Source organism: Nerophis lumbriciformis, linkage group LG07, assembly GCF_033978685.3.
Source record: "Nerophis lumbriciformis linkage group LG07, RoL_Nlum_v2.1, whole genome shotgun sequence".
NCBI lineage: Eukaryota > Metazoa > Chordata > Actinopteri > Syngnathiformes > Syngnathidae > Nerophis > Nerophis lumbriciformis.
The window spans coordinates 30,206,729-30,227,500 of record NC_084554.2 but is presented as its reverse complement, the minus strand read 5'-3'; the positions used below and the strand labels follow the sequence as shown (position 1 = coordinate 30,227,500).

At 42.8% G+C, this 20,772-nt stretch overlaps 1 protein-coding gene across 3 annotated transcripts in view; it reads right to left on the bottom strand.

The window, feature by feature from the left end:
- Nucleotides 1–20,772, bottom strand: part of cntnap2a (contactin associated protein 2a) — a 766,983-nt gene that overhangs the window by 381,865 nt on the left and 364,346 nt on the right. For all 3 annotated transcript variants that reach the window (XM_061965507.1, XM_061965508.1, XM_061965509.1), the window contains 2 exons: nt 16,568–16,718; nt 16,236–16,420 (listed from right to left, as the gene is read on the bottom strand). In XM_061965507.1, the coding sequence (XP_061821491.1) occupies nt 16,236–16,420; nt 16,568–16,718 (336 nt within the window). The remainder of the gene's footprint in view (nt 1–16,235; nt 16,421–16,567; nt 16,719–20,772) is intronic.

The following is a 20,772-nucleotide window of genomic DNA, read 5'->3' as shown; positions in this document are numbered from 1 at the left end:
AGAGCGGCCGTGCCAGCTACTTGAGGGTTCCAGGTTTGATCCTCGCTTCCGCCATCCTAGTCGCTGTTGTTGTGTCCTTGGGCAAGACACTTTACCCACCTGCTCCCAGTGCCACTCACACTGGTTTAAATGTAACTTAGATAATAGGTTTCACTATGTAAAATGCCTTGATTCATTAGAGAAAAGCGCTATATAAAAATAATTCACTTCACTTCACTTCAATATTGTTCAATTAAGGACACGTATGTCGAGCTTGTGTGCTACTGTGTGCTTAGCTGCTGTGCAACCGCTAGTTCTTGGTAGCGTATGGCCATGTTTACCTTTTATAAATGACTTCAATGAAATACAAAAAAAGACCAACCTTGAGTGTTCATGGGAGAGCTTTTAGATGTTTACTGGCTGTCCAGCTTTGCACGAGTAAACATGCTGCAGGACTGCTTGTATCAGATATTTTAGACGCTAACCGACATCATCCGATACTTGCTGATATCGGACTTAGACTTAGACAAACTTTAATGATCCACAACAGAAATTGTTCCACACAGTAGCTCAGTTACAAAGGATGGAAAGGGTAATGCAGGTATAAAGTAGACTAAAAATGTACAATAGTAGCAATACAAAATATAACATATATGTAATATTTACGTATTATATATACACAGTATATGATACATACTGATATATTATATTATATTGAATTGTTATATTATATATAATATAAATAACAATTACCATGTACAATATTACAGTATATGTAACAGCTGTAGCATAAAATAAAAAGTAGATCCAGCAGAAAATATACATTATAAACAAAGAGAGGCAGCTAACATAGAAGCGGTCAGGTATCAGATATCATCTATCGCTGTATGGTGAGTGATTATACAGCTGGATGGAGTGCGCAATGAAGAAGTTCTTGAATCGAACACTGAGGGAACGAAGCTGAAGGAGCCTGTTGGAATATGAGCTCTGCTGTCCCTCAATTGTCTGGTGGAGTGGGTGGGCAGGATTGTCCATGATGGCGAGCAGTTTGTCCAGTGTCCTCCTGTCCCTCACTGACACAAACGCCTCCAACTGCGTGCCAATAGTTTGGCCGGCTTTCCGGATCAGTTTGTCAATCCGGTTTAAGTCCCTTTTGCTGGTGCTGCTCCCCCAACAAACCACTGCAAAGTACAGGGCACTGGCCACAACAGACTGATAAAAGATCTCCAACAGCTTGCTGCACACAAGAAAATCTTCCTCAGGAAAAAGAGTCTGCTCATGCCCCTCTTGTAAACAGCTTTGCTGTTGTCCTTCCAGTCCAGTCTGCTGTTCAAGTGGACTCCCAGGTACTTGTACTGCCCCACTAGTGCCACCTCCCGGCCCTGGATCTTGATGGGCTCCACAGGGGTCATTCTCTTCTTGAAGTCGATCACCAGCTCCTTGGTCTTGTCCACATTAAGGAGCAGACTTATTGTTGATATCAATATCACATCAGGACACCTCCCCTATATTATGTCAGACCCACTCGACATCCATTGCATTCGGTCTCCCCTCGAGGGGGGGTTACCCACATATGCGGTCCTCTCCAAGGTTTCTCATAGTCACTCACATCGACGTCCCACTGGGGTGAGTTTTTCCTTGCCCTTATGTGGGCTCTGTACCGAGGATGTCGTTGTGGCTTGTGCAGCCCTTTGAGACACTTGTGATTCAGGGCTATACAAACAAACATTGATTGATTGATTTTCACAAATAAACCGGAACTTTTGCATGCATGTGACTTGGACAAAATGTGCATCATTACCTTAATCAGTTTATATATTGCAAAAAAATGTCAAGCTGATATCATTATTTGTAATTAACTTGGAAAGTGTTAATATATTGAAATGTTTTAGATTTCCTCAACTAAAATTCCCACTCTGGAAAGTTTATCTAACCCTTTACAACAGGGGTCCCCAAACTTTTTGATTCGTGGGTCGCATTGGGTTAAAAAATTTTGGCCAGGGGCCGGGCTGTGTGTGTGTGTGTGTGTGTGTGTGTGTGTGTGTGTGTGTGTGTGTGTGTGTGTGTGTGTGTGTGTGTGTGTATATATATATATATATATATATATATATATATATATATATATATATATATATATATATATATATATATATATATATATATATATCAGAGGTGGGACCAAGTCATTGTTTTGCAAGTCACAAGTAAGTCTCAAGTCTTTGCCCTCAAGCCCGAGTCAAGTCCCGAGTCAAGACAGGCAAGCCCCGAGTCAAGTCCAAAGTCAAGACTGGAAAGTCTCAAGTCAAGTCCTAAGTCCTGCATTTTGAGTTTCGAGTCCTTTCAAGTCCTTTTAACCACAGACTAATATATTAACACAGATTGTGTATGCTTTTCAAACGCTGTATTTATTTATTAAAACAAGTGCATTTTAAATTGCAGGAAAGAAAATTGTGCTGACATTGCACTTTATAATAGCACTATTAACCAGTCATTTTAAACATTAACTCATTCCTTTACAGAACAAACACATTAAAAAATAAAGTGCAAATGTACTTATTTGTACAAAAGTGTTAACATTGAAAAAACATGACATATACGTGAACATAACAAAAAAGTTGTACTTTTTATATGTCAGGGCCCTATGCTGCATTGCATTTGCAAAAGACCAAATTAGCCAAGAGTCTGTCAGTCATTTGTGCACGATGGGGGCGTAGTATTTATTTTACCTTTATTTTACTATTTTTGTCTTTTTTTAGGTGGCTAAAATACGCGGTGCTGCCGTCTAACGTTACGTGTGATATATTGACTAACGTAACCCTGCTTAAAAAAATCACTGAACAAAAAGTATGAATAATTATTCATACTTTTTGTTCAGTGATTTTTACCATAAGGTAGTGAACTGCAACAGATTCCCGTGTTTGCAATAACGTTATAACGTTAGCAGTGAGTTTACAGCCTCACTGATTTAACTACACAGCAAATAAAAGTCACGTTACTTAGCCAATAAACGTTATCTTACATTCAAAACTTACCGTTCTTTGTGCAACTTCAAATGCCGGACGAAGTTGGAAGTTGTTGCCTCTCCATCAGTCATTTTTGAACCGCATGTGTTGCATACTGCAAACCGTTTTGTGTTGACCACCTCGTAATTTTTATACCCAAACGAACTTATTTTAGGTATCATTTTTTGTTCACTGGCGTGTGGTTTGGACATGTCTTCTTCGTTGGTTGTCCTGCAATTTGATTGGATGAATGCTGTGTGATGAAAACAAAGTAGATCTAATTTGATTGGCTGTTGTACTGAGCTCAGTACAACAGCTGGTGTGCTCTAGAGCACACCAGCTGACACACGCAACGCTGATAGACAAGTACACAATGAAAAATACGGAGCGCTCCCGAATAACTTTTTCATCTTTGGGTTTTGGGGAAAGTAGCAAGTCATGTCAAGTCATGTCAATTCAAAAGGCTCAAGTCCAAGTGAAGTCACAAGTCATTGATGTTAAAGTCTAAGTCGAGTTGCAAGTCTTTTTACATTTTGTCAAGTCGAGTCTAAAGTCATCAAATTCATGACTCGAGTCTGACTCGAGTCCAAGTCATGTGACTCGAGTCCACACCTCTGATATATTGATATATATATATATATATATATATATATATATATATATATATATTATATATATATATATATACATATAGTCTTTTTAATCTATTTTGATATTTAACATTGTCACGTTATCGATGGGAAAATTCATTTTTAGACAATATGATTTGCCTGAGTGGCTAGGAAACACCGAGAGTAACAAGCGGTAGAAAATGGATTAGAAAGGAAAGATTTAAAAAAATTAAAATTAAAAAATTAAAAACATTTTTTTTAACTTGGGACTTCCCGTGGGCCGGATTTTGGATGCTGGGGGGCCGGATCTGGCCCGCGGGCCGTAGTTTGAGGACCCCTGCTTTACAACCTCAATTATAAACACATGATCTTTGATTTGGTTCCAGGATTGGATGTCATTGTCTACGTGCCGTTCAGTGGAGTGTGGGAAGTAAATAGTAAATGATTAAAGACAATGTGACAGCTGGAGCGATGGAACAAGCCAGTTAAAGAAACTGATGGCGGTTTGGAGCCCAGAGGTAAAAAGACTGATGCTAATAAATTGACATATTTGAAGAAACTGGAGAGATGGTCACAAACCTCAAACAGATGGAAACTCAATTGCACATTTTTCTACCCTCGCACATATCTTCAGTTTTTTATTTGAAGGATGCGCAGTAGTCCTTGTAATTACCGCCACGGATGGACACAAATAAAGCCGGATATTTAGTCACAAGGCTTAAATTGAAGCAGCATAAGTTCCAGCGTGCACACAAACCCACTTTGTTGTGTCGATTTCCCTGACTGAGGATCTCTTTAATTGAAGAGTTTCACTTTAATTGTCCTGCCTGCAGTCTCGGTGTCCGACGGAGGCCACGCAAACACACGTGCACACACATCAAAACAGTCACACACTTATACATTTATATGCACACACAAACTACACAACAGCAAGTAAGCATATTATTACATTACGCATTTTCATACCACTTTCCAAAGAAAATCAATTTCCTGCTGTAAGTATTATTATTGTGCAAACTCCCTGCATTCCATTACTGAGCGACGTTAATTATGTGAGTGTTATGGATTAGGATCATATTAGCACAGTGTAAAGCCAATATCTCATTTCCTGTGCACTATCATTTTTACTGTGCAGATAGCTGACACCCTAAGTTATGAGCAGTGCCTTTGCATATCTAAAATCCAAGAGCCCATATCTAGGATATGCACTCAATTTATTAGGGATGGGGTGATTATAAATTCATTTTAACCCTTAAGAAGGCTTTTAAATATGCATTCATCTGTCTCTGCCCACAAAAAAAATCTTCCTAAAAAGTGTAGTAAAATTATATATATTATTTTTTTAAATTATATTTCCAATTGTTTACTCAGTCTATTTATCTATATGTAATTCATTCAGAATTATATATATTATAGTAAATTTAATTTGTTTTAGATTTTCAATTATCCGGTATATAATTGTTCCCTTAACCAAACATGTGACTTTAAAATAATTATATTTTGGGGATTTTCAACCCTTTCAAGGCCAGTTTGTTTACATGAATCCACAGTTTTCTTTTATTAAAAACAAAAAGACTGTGGCGGTCAAAGTTAATGCGATAATGACAAAACATTTTCTTCAAGGGTAATATTTTTTTATCACGTGCAAATAATGTGTGCGCGTTAAAAAATGTCCAGTCCCATGTTGATGGTAGGGCTGAGTAGCAATTTTGGTACTTTTATAGGCAGCGACTAAATTCTGTCGATTCACATGAATTCAAACGGTGCCCTATGTCAATGCTTTTGTTGCTCCTGACATCATGTCCGGTTGTAGACTAAACACCAGCTCATACACTTGGTGAAGAAACAAGCACTCAAGTAGCAGTCACAGCGGGCTCAGCCAAACTGCTTCTAGATAATGTTGCAGTTTTTCATCACAACAAAGCATGCATGCCTGAGAGAAAACACTCACAATTAAAGTAAGAATGTACTTTGCCAAAATGCGCTAGCTTGATGCTACATTGGATTTTTCCGTATACATGGTACTAATTATTACATTGCGAGTTCAGCACCTCTTAATTTGGTAATGAAAACTACCACTAAGATAAACGTAACAATTAAACAGCTGATGTGAAATAAGAAAAATACCCAAAGTATAAATACTTTGTAGGGCTCAACAAAATATTGGCACATTCAACTGAATGGCAAAGACTAATTTCTAGCTAAGCAACACCTTAGCCTATATACTACTGTCATCTAATGCTTAAAATTACGACAGCGGGCAAGGTCTACTATATAATACTTGCAAGTGAGACTCAGAAATGTTGTAAGAAAACAAGATATAACAATTGTAAAACCCAGTTATCATTAGCTCATTTTTAAATGTTACAATAGTGTTTCAAGAAAAAAATAATATTTTATGAATGAACAAATAACATTTATCAATATATTTATCAAAAGTACCAAATATTTGTACTGCCAGTATCGATTCCCACTTACCAAGAATTTGTACTGCATCAAATGTGAAAGGTACCCGTCCCTAGTTGATATTAGGGTTACATCTAATTTATTCGATAGTCGATTAGTCAGCGATTGATTGGTCGGATAATAAAGGGTACACATATTTAATGGCTCTAGTTTTTCCATCGACTTCTAAATGCAGTGCAATGTTATTTTAGGCATGTGCTTACGAACAACAAAAGTCACTAATTCATTCAACAATATGTATCCATATTGTAACTGTGCAGCTCATTCAGCTGTTACAAAAGTGTAATCGTTGTCCATTTAAAAGAAAGGTAAGGCAAATTGCTAAAAAAAAACAAAAAAAACAATTAACTTTGCATATGTTTTAAAAACCGTTAAAATAGCAGTAATGAAAACAACAAAACACAAAAATCGAACTTCCTCAAAAATAAATAAAGCATTTTGTGATGAAAAGCTGCATGCTGGTATATTGACTACTGATTAACTCCTGGCAGTTTCATCTATTGATACTTCCACATTGGTGCCTGCCTGCCTGTGTGTGTGTGTGTGTGTGTGTGTGTGTGTGTGTGTGTGTGTGTGTGTGTGTGTGTGTGTGTGTGTGTGTGTGTGTGTGTGTGAGAGTGATTATTATATTATTGTGTTGTTATTGTGCCTTTTTTACGGCATTGCAAATTCACGCTGCTTAAAAAAGTTTACCTTGCTGCCTTTGGCTAAAATGACAGTTAAATGTAATTTTCACACAACTTGGTCTCACACTTGTAGATAGCTAGAAAGGCATAAGCTAACACTCTTACCGAGGTTGAGAAGCATCCTCCCTTCAGATGTCCGACATTATGCCTCCGCTTTAAATGCTCGCGTATCACAGATGTACTGCCATAAAAACAAGGTCCGCTTTGCAAAATGAGCAAGGTATTCATGTTTTTAACAAGAATAAGAGGAAATGTTCTCACACTTTAGATGTTATCATCGGCAATGTTTTTGGGAGTGGCAATGCGGACCCAATTCCGCCCAGAAAAACACAAGTGACGATGGCACAACTATTGCCGACAAACATAATTGTCGGCGACATATTTTATTGTCGACATTTGTCTAAGCATTGCAGCCCTAGTTGATAGTATTAAAACCTTGAAAATTATGTGTATGGTAAACTTTATGAGAAATAAATATTAATCTGCGATTACTCATGATTAATTACGAGATAACTGTGGACGAAATGCGATTAATTACAATTCAATATTCTAAACATTTGATAGCCCTAACTGAATTATAACATGCAGACACTCGCAAAATCATTCAACAACAATAGCAACACACAATTCAGTAGCAAGGCAAGTAAAAGGTGTTTTGCTGCATGCTTTAAATTGGATACACTATAAAAATAAAAATCCTATTTTTATGGTTATTTTACTCTAAATTTATACTGTAATTTTTCTATTTTTTTTTAAATAGTTTATAAAACTGTAGAATTGAAGACATTATCTGTAAATAAACAATCCGCCTGTTATTTTAAGTAATATGCCAGTAATGACAAACTACGTATATTTCTATTTCTTTTACAGAAAAATACCAAATTAATTATACATAGCATTTTCTGTTTTCTTAAATTACTTTCAAATTCATGTAAAATTACAGTAATTATCTTTCATTAAATATGTAGCTTGTTAAATAAAAGTCTATGTCCATACTAACAATCTGTAGATTAAAGGTATTTTTCTGCAGAACTGTTTGCATCGTCGCTTTATTAAAGGTGGTTGATCTTAACAATTCAGAAAAAATCTGTAAAATAATGGTATTTTTCTGTGGAACTGCTAGCATTGTCACTTCATTAAAGGTGTTTGATCGTAATAATTTGGAAAAACTCTAAAGAATAAAAGGTATTTTTCTGCAGAACTGTTTGCATCGTCACTTTATTAAAGGTGGTTGATCTAAATAATTTAGTAAAAATCTGTAAAATTACGATATTTTTCCGCAAAACGTTTCATGAAAATTTCTGTAAATATGTTTTTGATCATTATTTGGTTTACAATGTTTTACTTTAATTTTATGGTTTTCGTTTGGCAGCCGTAGCTGCCAGTATATGACCGTTTTTTTACAGAATGTTTTTTTACAGTGTTAAGTAGGTCCAACCAAGCTGGTAATACATACACAATGTTACCATAATGATTGAATTAGAGTTAAGATCAAGAACTGTACATTTAGATGGATTTAAATGGGACATTTTTTGTCATTAGGAACAATTAGTTGAAGCCCTAATATAAATTAGGGACGTGTTATGTATCAGAGAAGGGAAGGAGGCGACAACCAGGGCAGGACTGCGGTTACAAGGTTTATTTGAAAACCTTTGATGAATACGTGGCGTGTGTATGCTACTCAAAGTGAGTGAGTGTTGACTATGTGTAAAATTAATAATGTAAATGTTACCAAGGGTTGTTGTCTGTAAATGTTGATTGTATCTTTCGTCGTTATCCAAGGGGGCAAGGCGAAGAGGCAGTTCGTGGACAGGCAAGTGGTCGTGGGCAAGAGCAGGGCAGCGTGGTCTGGGTCCGAGCAGGGAGGTCGTGGATCATGGAGAGCAGTCAGGAATCCGGATGGGTGTCGAGTAACAAGGCACGATCACGGAGGACATGGGAGTCATGGAAGGTTAGCGACGTTCTGGCAAAGGTTCCTCAGGTCCGCTGGTCTTTATGCTGCTCCCCCTCGTCAAGTCCAGGTGCGCTGATGAGTAATTGTTTGCAGGCTTGTTGCTGTGTGGGTGTGTTGTGCTCAGCGCGAGCAGAGGCTTGTCTGAGTGTGCTGCTAGCAGAGGGGTTAAGAGAGGTGCCTGCAGCTCCAACTGCAGAGGAAACGTGGGTTCGACTCCGCGTCATGACAGTACCCCACCCCTTATGCGAGGCCCCCGACGAGCGCCGGGGAGCATCAGGATTGGCACGGTAGAAATCCTCCAGAAGAGAGGGATCGGCAAGATAGGAGGCAGGAACCCAAGATCTGTCCTCTGGCCCATATCCCTCCCAGTCGACCAGATAAACGAGCCCCCTACCTTGTCGACGGACCCTGAGGATTTCCTTGACCGTCCAAACCTGATCTCCGTTCGCCAAGAACCTCGAGGGTGGGGGGGCAGGGGCAGGAGGAGACAGAGCGCTCTCCGCTACCGGTTTAATCTGGGACACATGGACCACTGGGTGCCGCTTGACCGAGGGTGGAAGAGCCAATTTGACAGATACAGGGTTTATGATGGACAAGATGGCAAAAGGACCAACGTAACGTGGTGCCAATTTTCTAGATGGTACCTGGAGGCTGAGGTCCTTTGTGAGTAGCATAACTTGTTGTCCTGGCCGATAGGACGGGGCTGGAATGCGATGACGGTTGGCGTTGCGGCACATCCTCTCGGAGGCCCTCTCTAAGGCCGCACGAGCGGCTCTCCACACCCTCTGACACCGCCTAATATGAGCCCTAGTCGAGGGCACAGCGATTTCTAGTTCCTGTTGGGGAAACAAGGGGGGTTGATAACCCAACGAGCACTCAAATGGGGACATACCGGTAGCGGAGCTCTTCAAGGAGTTGTAGGAAAACTCCACCCAAGGCAAAAACTTGCTCCAGGACGTGGGTTGACGACTGGCAACACAGCGTAGCATGGTCTCCAAGCTTTGGTTTGCCCTCTCAGCCTGCCCGTTGCTCTGGGGATGGTATCCGGATGTGAGGCTGACCGAGGCCCCGATTCCCTTGCAGAAGGCTCTCCATATTTGTGACGTAAACTGAGGCCCTCGGTCAGAGACTATGTCCACCGGGATACCATGTTGCTTGACGACGTGTAGTGTGAGAAGATCAGACGTCTCTGAGGCAGAAGGTAACTTGCGCAGAGGAATGAAGTGGGCTGCCTTGGAGAAACGGTCAACAATAGTTAGAATGGTGGTGTTACCTCTGGAGGCTGGGAATCCCGTGACGAAATCCAGGGCGATGTGTGACCAAGGACGGGCAGGAATGGAGAGAGGGCGAAGGAGACCAGCAGGAGGCCTGTGTGACGTCTTATTACGGGCACAAGTAGTACAAGCAGCGATGAACTCACAAGTATCCTTGGCCATGGATGGCCACCAAAAACGTCTTCGCAGCAGTGATAGGGATCGTTGAAAGCCTGGATGGCAAGAGAACAGACTTGAGTGTCCCCAATCCAGGACCCTGGGTCGTAGCTCCCGATGGACATAAAGCTTGTTGGGTGGTCCACCTCCCGGTCCTGGATTGGCGCGCAGCGCAGATTTGACTAGGTCCTCCACCTTCCAAGTCACCATTCCAACGATGCGAGTGGGAGGAAGGATGGGATCCGCCACTGACGGACAGGTGGTCTCTTTCACGAATAACCGGGATAGTGCGTCAGCCTTAGTGTTCTTAGACCCAGGCCTGAAAGAGAGCACGTAATTGAAGCGGGAGAAAAACTGCTGCCACCTTGCCTGACGGTTGTTGAGTCTTTTGGCAGCTCGGATGTGGAGCAGGTTGCTGTGATCGGTCAAGATCTGAAACTGGTGTCTAGCTCCTTCCAGCCAATGTCTCCATTCAGCCAGGGCCTCGTGGACCGCCAATAGTTCCCTGTTCCCAGCGTCGTAGTTCAGCTCGGCCTGAGTCAGGCGCCTAGAGAAAAAAGCCACAGGGTGAATCAAATTGTCACTTCTGGACCGTTGTGAGAGAACAGCCCCAATCCCAGAGTCTGAGGCATCCACCTCTACCAGGAAAGCACTGTCTAAGTCGGGGTGGACGAGAATGGGGGCTGAAACGAAACGCTCTTTTAAGTCCTCAAAGGCCTTTCTAGCCAAAAGTGTCCACACAAAGGGCACGTTAGTTGACGTGAGGGAGTGGAGTGGTGCAGCAACCCTACTGAAGTCCCGAATGAATCGCCGGTAGAAGCCGGCGAAGCCGAGGAATCTTCGAAGTTCCGTCCTATTAGTAGGTTGAGGCCACTCTACCACGGCCTTCACCTTCTTCGGGTCGGGTCTTATGTGCCCCTTTTCGACCACAAATCCCAGGAACTCCACTGAAGAGGAGTGGAAGCTGCATTTCTCTGCCTTCACAAATAGACGATTCTCCAGGAGACGTTGCATGACACGCCGGACATGTTGCTGGTGGTCAGAGAGGTTACGGGAGAAAATCAGAATGTCGTCCAGGTATACTACCACAAATTGGTCCAACATGTCCCGGAGGATGTCGTTGACAAGTGTTTGAAAAACTGCAGGTGCGTTGGTAAGACCAAAAGGCATTACCCGGTACTCATAATGCCCCATATGGGTGTTGAAGGCCGTTTTCCACTCGTCCCCCTCTCTGATCCGTACAAGGTGATAGGCGTTACGGAGATCCAGTTTGGTGAAGACGGTAGCAGGTGCCAAGGGCTCGAAAGAAGAGTTGAGTAGCGGAAGAGGGTACTTGTTCTTGATGGTGATGTTGTTTAGATGACGGTAATCAATGCAGGGCCGAAGGGACCCATCCTTTTTGGCCACGAAAAAGAATCCTGCGGCCAATGGAGACTTGGACGGGGTAATGATGCCCGAAGCAAGGCCCTCCGTAATGTATTCCCTCATAGCCTCCTTCTCTGGAAGAGACAGATTGTAAAGGCGGCTAGAAGGCAGGGTAGCGTCAGGGAGTAACTCAATGGAACAGTCGTAGGGTCTATGAGGGGGTAGTCCCTGTGCACGTACCTTGCTGAAGACCTCGGCTAAGTCATGGTAGCAAGCAGGGACCAGGGATAAATCGGCCGGGGGAGTCGTGGTAGAGGAGTGGTGGACTGGAAGGGACGCTGACCTGAGACAGTTGACCATGCAGGGTGTGCTCCAAGCCAGGATTCTTCCGGAAGTCCAAGAGATATGGGGGTTGTGGAGACGAAGCCAAGATCTTCCAAGAACCAGTGGGGCTACTGGAGCTTCCAGCACCCAAAGGCTGATGGTCTCCCTGTGGTTACCGGAAATGGTCATGGAGAGGGGCTCCGTGCGGTACTTGATGGGGCCCAAAGGCCGTCCATCCAGGGCTTGTGCAGGCAGTGTCTTGTCCAGGGAGATCAATGGAATGCCCATCTGCTGGGCAAACTCATAGTCTAAAAGACTCTCGTCTGCTCCAGAGTCCACAAATGCCTCCACTTGTACGCTCCTCTTGTCCCAGGCCAGAGTAGCGGGTAGCAGAATGTCTGGGTTTTCTTCCTTACGGGGGAATAAAGTATGGCTCACCAGGATTCCCTCCGCCTTTAAAGAGGGAAAAGGTTGGCTTCTAGAAGCCGCTCTCTGTCCTCGCTCTGCTGCACGTTCACAAAGTCTTCGGTCAAATTGGAGGGCCAATTCGATGAGGTCTTTGCAGGAAGTAGGTCTGTCTCTCAGCAGACCGTCCTTAATCTCCTCAGAGAGGCCGCGACGGAACGCGCTTTGGAGCGCCCGGTCCCCCCAACCGCTGTCCGCCGCCAGGGTCCGGAATTCCAGGGTGTAGGCTGCCACGGAGCGTGAGCCCTGCGAGATGGAGTGCAGACGTCCGGCCGCGTCCCCCCCATCCTTGGGGTGATCGAAGACGGCCCGAAATTCAGCACGGAAAGCACAGTAGTCGGAGTTGAGACCCACGGTTCTGTCGACGGCGGCCGTAGCCCACTTGAGTGCCGGTCCGGAAAGCAAGGAAAAAATGAATGCAATCTTGGCACCATCGGTGGAATAGCGGGAGGGCTGATGACAAAAAATGAGGTCACATTGTACCAGAAAACCCCTACATAGCTCAAAGTCTCCCTCAAAGGGTCTCGGACTGGCAATCCTGGGTTCCCGTTCCAGATTGCAGTGTTCAGGTCCGCGGACTTGGGACGTATGTGGGGGTACCACCGGCCCGGGACTGGCCCCAGGGCATAGGCTGTCCAGCCTAGTATACAGTCGGGAAAATGCTCTATCCAGATTGTCCTCAAGGGCAGAAAAACGAACCTGATGCTCGCTCACGACGGAGCTAAGGATAGCCAGGTCAGAAGTTCTGGATGACCGGGCCTGGGGCTTGCCGTTGTCGCCTGGTTCCGACATGTTGTGGCCAGAACGTACTGTTATGTATCAGAGAAGGGAAGGAGGCGACAACCAGGGCAGGACTGCGGTTACAAGGTTTATTTGAAAACCTTTGATGAATACGTGGCGTGTGTATGCTACTCAAAGTGAGTGAGTGTTGACTATGTGTAAAATTAATAATGTAAATGTTACCAAGGGTTGTTGTCTGTAAATGTTGATTGTATCTTTCGTCGTTATCCAAGGGGGCAAGGCGAAGAGGCAGTTCGTGGACAGGCAAGTGGTCGTGGGCAAGAGCAGGGCAGCGTGGTCTGGGTCCGAGCAGGGAGGTCGTGGATCATGGAGAGCAGTCAGGAATCCGGATGGGTGTCGAGTAACAAGGCACGATCACGGAGGACATGGGAGTCATGGAAGGTTAGCGACGTTCTGGCAAAGGTTCCTCAGGTCCGCTGGTCTTTATGCTGCTCCCCCTCGTCAAGTCCAGGTGCGCTGATGAGTAATTGTTTGCAGGCTTGTTGCTGTGTGGGTGTGTTGTGCTCAGCGCGAGCAGAGGCTTGTCTGAGTGTGCTGCTAGCAGAGGGGTTAAGAGAGGTGCCTGCAGCTCCAACTGCAGAGGAAACGTGGGTTCGACTCCGCGTCATGACAGGACGGGTCCTTTCACATTTGATGATTCATCAACGGCACAGCAGTGGAGATCGTAAGCAGATAACTGACAATATGACCTGGTCCCTACACACCGGAGCTCTTGTAAAAAGAGCTCAGCAGCACATGCACTTTTTGCGTCGGATGAAAAGAGAACAGCTCCCTCCCCCCATTCTCTCCACATTCTACAGAGGCACTATAGAGAGCCTACTGACCAACTGCATCTCTGTCTGAACTGGAGCCTGCAGTGTCTCGGACTGGAAGTCTCTCCAGAGAGTGGTGAGGACAGCGGAAAAGATCATCAGGACTCCTCTTCCTCCTATTCAGGAGATCTTAAAAAGCCGCTGCCTGACCAGGGCTCAGAAAATCTGCAGAGACTCCTCCCACCCCCACCAAGGACTGTTTTCACTGCTGGACTCTAGCATCCTCCAGGATCTATAACAGCTTCTTCCATCAGGCCATAAGACTCTTGAACGCATCAAAATAATCCCCTCAATTCCCCCCAAAAATGGATTAACTCGCTGGAATATAAAGACAATATAACATACATCCATAAATATGGATGCATATGCAAAAGTGCAATATATTTATCTGTACAGTACTCTATGTATTTATATCTGCACCTTATTGCTCTTCTTTCCTATTATTTTTTTCTATCTTGCCTCTGGTGAGGGCGGTCGCATTTTTCTCCGCTCCCTCCTTCCCTGCTTGCTCTCTTCGTTTTTGTCTTGTCTGAACTTTTTTGAAGCCTCTTTCTTTGTGCTGTCCTCAAATCTAAACATCAAACATGGATATGATCAGCTGGACTCTCGACGCAATTGACAAGTCTTTCGACAAGGAAAAGAGGTTCGGGGGAGCCTGGCTGCCCTGATGGAACCATTGCTGCGGGGTACGTGAGAGACACCTGGGATAAATGGAGAATCATGTGCCTCTCAGTCCTTTCCATCAAGGACATTGAAGACATCTACCTATTTGGAACCGTGATCGCGGGACACCTGCTGATTGGGCTGGGCATTGCTCTGGTGTATCGTCAAATTCGGAAGACGATGGCAGCCACTCAAGGAGCCCAACCGCTGTTCGTCGCAGTGGAAGGATTGGGCCGGGCTGTGGGAACACAGACTGTGGCAATTTCTGAACTGAATCGCAAAATGGATCACATCATGGAGAAGTTTGCTGAGAAGGAAAATTGAATTGAATTTGAGAGAAACCAGCATGGACAAATAGAGCAGTCAAGTCATTGTTTTTGACTGCTCGAGGAAAACAACATCCTAATCTACGATTTGACTCCCTCGAATGGCCTTGACGCTATCAGGAACAGGCTGTTCTGAAAAACACCTCGAGGACATCTCAACAAAGGACGCTTTTGACCTCTCTTTTTCTCAACAACACCTGGTGTCGAACTTTGAGATCGACCCCAGTCCACAAAAACATTTCAACATCACACCCAAGTTAATTGGGCATACACGCACGCACCCGCCCCTTCCTCAACCAACGCCTTCACCACCGCTTAATTCCTGGGGTTATGGATGGCTAGTAGCACTTTATAGCAGCAGTCCGGCCTCCAGGGCCCCAAATCCCCCCCGGCCCCCTCTGTTGCGAGTTGTTGTGATTATATGTAGCATGTTTATGTAACATCTCTGCGCTGCTGACCCGTCTCCGCTTGGGATGGTTTCCTGCTGGCCCCACTATGGACTGGACTCTTACTATTATGTTGAATCCACTATGGACTGGACTCTCACAATATTATGTCAGACCCACTCGACATCCATTGCATTCAGTCTCCCCTAGAGGGGGGTGGGGGTGGGGTTACCCACATATGCGGTCCTCTCCAAGGTTTCTCATAGTCATTCACATCGACGTCCCACTGGGCTGAGTTTTTCCTTGCCCTTAAGTGGGCTCTGTACCGAGGATGTTGTTGTGGCTTGTGCAGCCCTTTGAGACACTTGTGATTTAGGGCTATATAAATAAACATTGATTGACTGATTGATTGATGTGTGCTATGCTATGTGAGTTTTTTTTTCCCTTGGACTCAGTCTGGACCCCCTCCCGAGGGTCCAGCCTTAGACTGATATTTTTTACTCTTCCCCCCTTTCCCAATGTCACCTTTTTCCCACCTTTTTTAAGGAGTGCCGTAAGTGGCTGATCCGTTGGCGGTCCCGTCTTGTCTCCCTGTAACGTATGTCTGCTCTTAATGGCACTGTGCCGAAAATGAAATTTCAGTTCTTATGTGTCTTGTACATGTTAAAGAATGAACAACAATAAAGCATCTTGAATCTTGAATTGATCTTGAATCCTGCACTACCATGAGCTAATGGAACGAAATGTCATTCTTATCTGTACTGTAAAGTTCAAATTTGAATGACAATAAAAAGGAAGTCCAAGTCTAAGTCTAAATGTGTCATTTGCCTTGAAAATACTGCCTTGGAAAAATGTGATGGCACAAAACATCTCTTGGATATTTTGAGGGTTTTAACTTAGCCAGTATTGGTTGACTGCCAACAGTTATTTACATATACAGTATCATCGTAAACATATCTACTAACCTCATAGTCCAAGTCGAGGTGGTCGAACTCCCCGTTGGTCCTGAAGTGCTGAGTGTGTCTGTCCAAGGTGAAGTTGACATTCCGGCGGTAGCGCTCAATCACCACTGAGTGCCAGTGATTGTCATCCAGGAGGCTGCCCGTGGTCACTGAGGTATGACCCAGGATGGAGCTGTACTGGTTACTGCCTGTAATGGACATGCAGTAGCATGACTAACCACATGTTGCAGGTCTTTCATAAATGACTTGCGAATGCTGAAAAAATGCTGTCACCAATGCTGCCACTGTAAATATATCACTTTTGTTCTCATGAAATTGTTATTAGTGTTGCCTACCCAGGTTGATCTGCAGCTGCAACTTAGCTTTGCGCAGCGCCAGGGTAATGTAGTCCCCCTGTTGCCCCTCCCCGTGAAGAATCACCCCTTCGCTCTCCGATGTCTTGAACCTCAGTGTGATCACGTCCTTGATGAGCTTCATCTTTTTTACCTGGACACACGCAGCCAAACCCTCAGTTTTACAAATTGCCCTATGAACCCAAATATAAAAACGGTTCCTTTTTTGAAAGACCTCTTTTCGTAAAAATTAAAAAAAAAACAAAAAAAAAACGACAACACCTAAGATACAGTACGAAGGGGAATCATATGGACATGAAACATGACAAGTTGGTGGTTGCACTAGATGGCAGTAGAGTAGCGGTGTCAAACTCATTTTAAATCAGGGGCCACATGGGGAAAAATCTATTCCGAAGTGGGCAGGACTGGTAAAATTACGGCATGATAACTTAAAAATAAAGACAACTTCAGATTGTTTTCTTTGTTTAAAAATATCACAGGCACATTCTGAAAATGTACAAATCATGTTTTTTGTTTTTCTTTACACTTACATGTTGCGGTTAATAGTATTCTAACTTTATATGTCAATAATTATATTTTCTGAATAAATTATGTGATAATGTACATCAGTCAACTCATTGGTCTTAAGTTTCAATGTATCAAGATAAAAACATATCAAAATCAAATTACAGGATGTTATTTATGTAGTTTGCTCATTTTCCTCAACAGGTGCACTAACATCATGTTTGTTTGTTTTTTTTACATATGTAGCATCATCTACAAAGATATAAATAATTGCTATTGCGACATCTAGTGGACACATTTAGAACAGCAGTTTATTTCATTCAAAAATTTCGGCTCATTTTTATACTTAGCGAACTCATCCCGAGGGCCGGATAAAACGTTTGACACCCCTGCAGTTGAGTGTTGAACATCTTCAAATGTGTTTTGTGGCAAATCCTACTACTTCTAATAACAACTAGCAGACTACAGTAAAATACAATATATATTTAAACAGCTCAACAGTTTTTTGTTGGCTGCTTTATTCATCACTAGTATATTAAAACTACGTCAACTATCAACAATTACCACAACCTGGGTGGGTCCCTCCAAGTCCTGTGTGTTTGTGTGTGAGTGACAAGAAGAAACGCTCTGACTCACTTCGGAGGAAGTCTATTGGTGCCACCTGCTGGTTTGCATGTGTAAATCTGTAGGCCCTGAATATAAGACCACCCTTGTTACCGCCAGTAGGTTATGCAATCGTTGATGTTGGTTTGTTCGCAAAATAAAGTTAAGGGCAGATTTTCATGAAACCTTAAGCAAATTAATAAGAAATAACTGATTAGATTTTGCTCCTGATCCAGATCATTCAAAACATGTTAACTCACAGTTAAATTACCAGTTTACATTTGTTCTGTGTGTGTGTGTGTGTGTGTGTGTATTGTAGTGGCCCAGCAGTGACAAAGATTGTGGCAACAAACCAAGAGTGTTCACTCTGTTTATTTAATTCCACTATAGATAGCTCAAATATTTTTGGGCTTTTTTTCATCTAACTTTCAGGAAATATCCAAAATTGAATAAGGAACAAGTCCTCGCACTTCCTCGTAGATAATTGGATGTGCTTTGGTGTACATTTTGCATGCATTTTTCTCCACAGCCACATGTGAAACCTACTTTCTGTGTATGTCTGCAAGATAAGTGTTTGAAGATGCATTCCCTGGTTGTAAATGAAACCAAGGCCTACCTTCTCCGAAAGTATCATATCATACACCATTTGAAAATGTACATTTTTAAATATGTCTTGAAGACGAACGTCACTGCTATGTTTTTTCAGACACTTGTCAAAAATAGACTTCATTGTCAGCAGAGTTAAGTTTTAACATAGTTGGCAGCGCTGTTACAGAGAGAGACGCAGAGTCAAACTTTCTCCAACATAGTTCTGCAGAAAAGTGACTGTTTGGAAATGTTTGTGTTTTTGACCCTTTTCGTTCATGTTTTGCTGTGTTTGTGAAAAAAGCCAGCATCTGTGATGGTATGGGGGTGCATTAGTGCCCAAGACATGGGTAACTTACACATCTGTGTAGGCACCATTAATGCTGAAAGGTACATACAGGTTTTGGAGCAACATATGTTGCCATCCAAGCAACGTTACCATGGACGCCCCTGCTTATTTCAGCAAGACAATGCCAAGCCACGTGTTACAACAGCATGGCTTCATAGTGAAAGAGTGCGGGTAGTAGACTGGCCTGCCTGTAGTCCAGACCTGTCTACCGTTGAAAATGTGCGGCGCATTATGAAGCCTAAAATACCACAACGGAGACCCCGGACTGTTGAACAACTTAAGCTGTACATCAAGCAAGAATGGGAAAGAATTCCACCTGAAAAGCTTCAAAAATTGGTCTACTCAGTTCCCAAACGTTTACTGAGTGTTGTTAAAAGGAAAGGCCATTTAACACAGTGGTAAAATGCCGATGTGCCAACTTTTTTGCAACGTGTTGCTGCCATTAAATTCTAAGTTAATGATTATTTGCACAAAAAAAAAAACACGTTTCTCAGTCCGAACATTAAATATATTGTCTTTGCAGTCTATTAAATTGAATATAGGTTGAAAAGGATTTGCAAATCATTGTATTCTGTTTTTATTTACACATTACACAAGGTGCCAAATTCACTGGTTTGGGGTTTTGTACTTTCATGGGCCCTAATGTGTGAATGTGAGTGTGATTGTTGTCTGTCTATCTAGGTTGGCCCTGCGATGATGTGGCGACTTGTCCAGGGTATACCCGCCCTCCGCCCAAATGCAGCTGGGATAGGCTCCAGCACCCCCGCGACCCCAAGAGGAATAAGCGGTAGAAAATGGATGGATGGATTATATTGATCACTTAAACCAACTTGTTTTACCTGATGGTACCTGCTTGTATATTTGGGATCTGCATAAGTCCCGAAAATGTTAAATCAAACCGTATTTATAAAACAATCTTGCCTTCTTTCCTACTTCCTTAAAGGGTCTGTTTGGAGTTTAGTTCAAGTATGATGTTTTGTTCAAGTGTGACATCCGCATATTATCCATTTATGGCAGACATTTACCCAAGCATCTCCCTGTGAGTCAGCCAATGTAAATCTATGTGAACCCTGCTGTGCGACAACATAATATTGACGATGAAACCCAATGAATGAGAATGTGCTGTTGTTGGTTGCTTTAACAAGTCACCATACACACTTTTTAGCCTCATCTGAAGTAAGAAAGTGCCTTACTTTTAACTTTTATAATATGTGGCAATGCACTTTCAACTCAGAAAAAAGTCTCTATTCGTGTGTACATTGTGTAAGAAATCTGTGCCGGTATACTATACTACCTTTTAATGGCAGGCTCGGTGACAATTATTAATGGCAATGGAGAAGACAATGAAACGGTACGTTATAACAGTAGTTAAGAAATGTGTGAATGATGTTAGGAATGTTAGCTCGCGTTGTTATGTAGCTATCTTAGCCTTCTACTGTAAGAAAATAGTGTCACCGTCCTCCGACAAAATAATCTATAATAATAATAATAATACATTTAATTTCATAGCACCTTTCAGGAAACTCAAGGTCGCTTTACAACTATATAAAATACAATAAAACCAAGGCATATAAATAAACAACACACTAGAATAAAAATAGGGCAAGAGTATTTGGTGAGTTAGACAGAGTAAGCAGACCGGAACAGGTGTGTTTTGAGTTTAGATTTGAAGGTGGGTAGAGAGTTGCAGTTATGGAGGTCAGGTGGTAGATTGTTCCAGAGATTATAATCAATAATCATGTAGGATCTTGTGTTGTAGTGAAAGTCACTCAAAACAGACGGCCGATTGCGGTCATCAGTGTTGAAAGTCCACAATAAAAGCAAGAAAGCTAAAAAAAACAACTACAAAACATGTATGTCGGGCGGGGGCAAATGCTTACTGGACATGAGGGGGCGTGGTAAAGAGAGGTTCATTTAATTTTAACAGCTCCGCCTCGCAAAATGGACTGTTTTAAAAGGGAACAATGAAATGGCTTAAAACTAGGTCTCTATAACAAAATGTATGTCACGGTTGGGTCGCATGTTTACGCGTGGGTTGTTCTCCCAGGATGCAGACGGAACTCCGGACGAAGTGTGCAGGTAAGAATATGATTTATTACTCATAAATCATATCAAATATAAAAATACAGAATACCAACAAAGACGC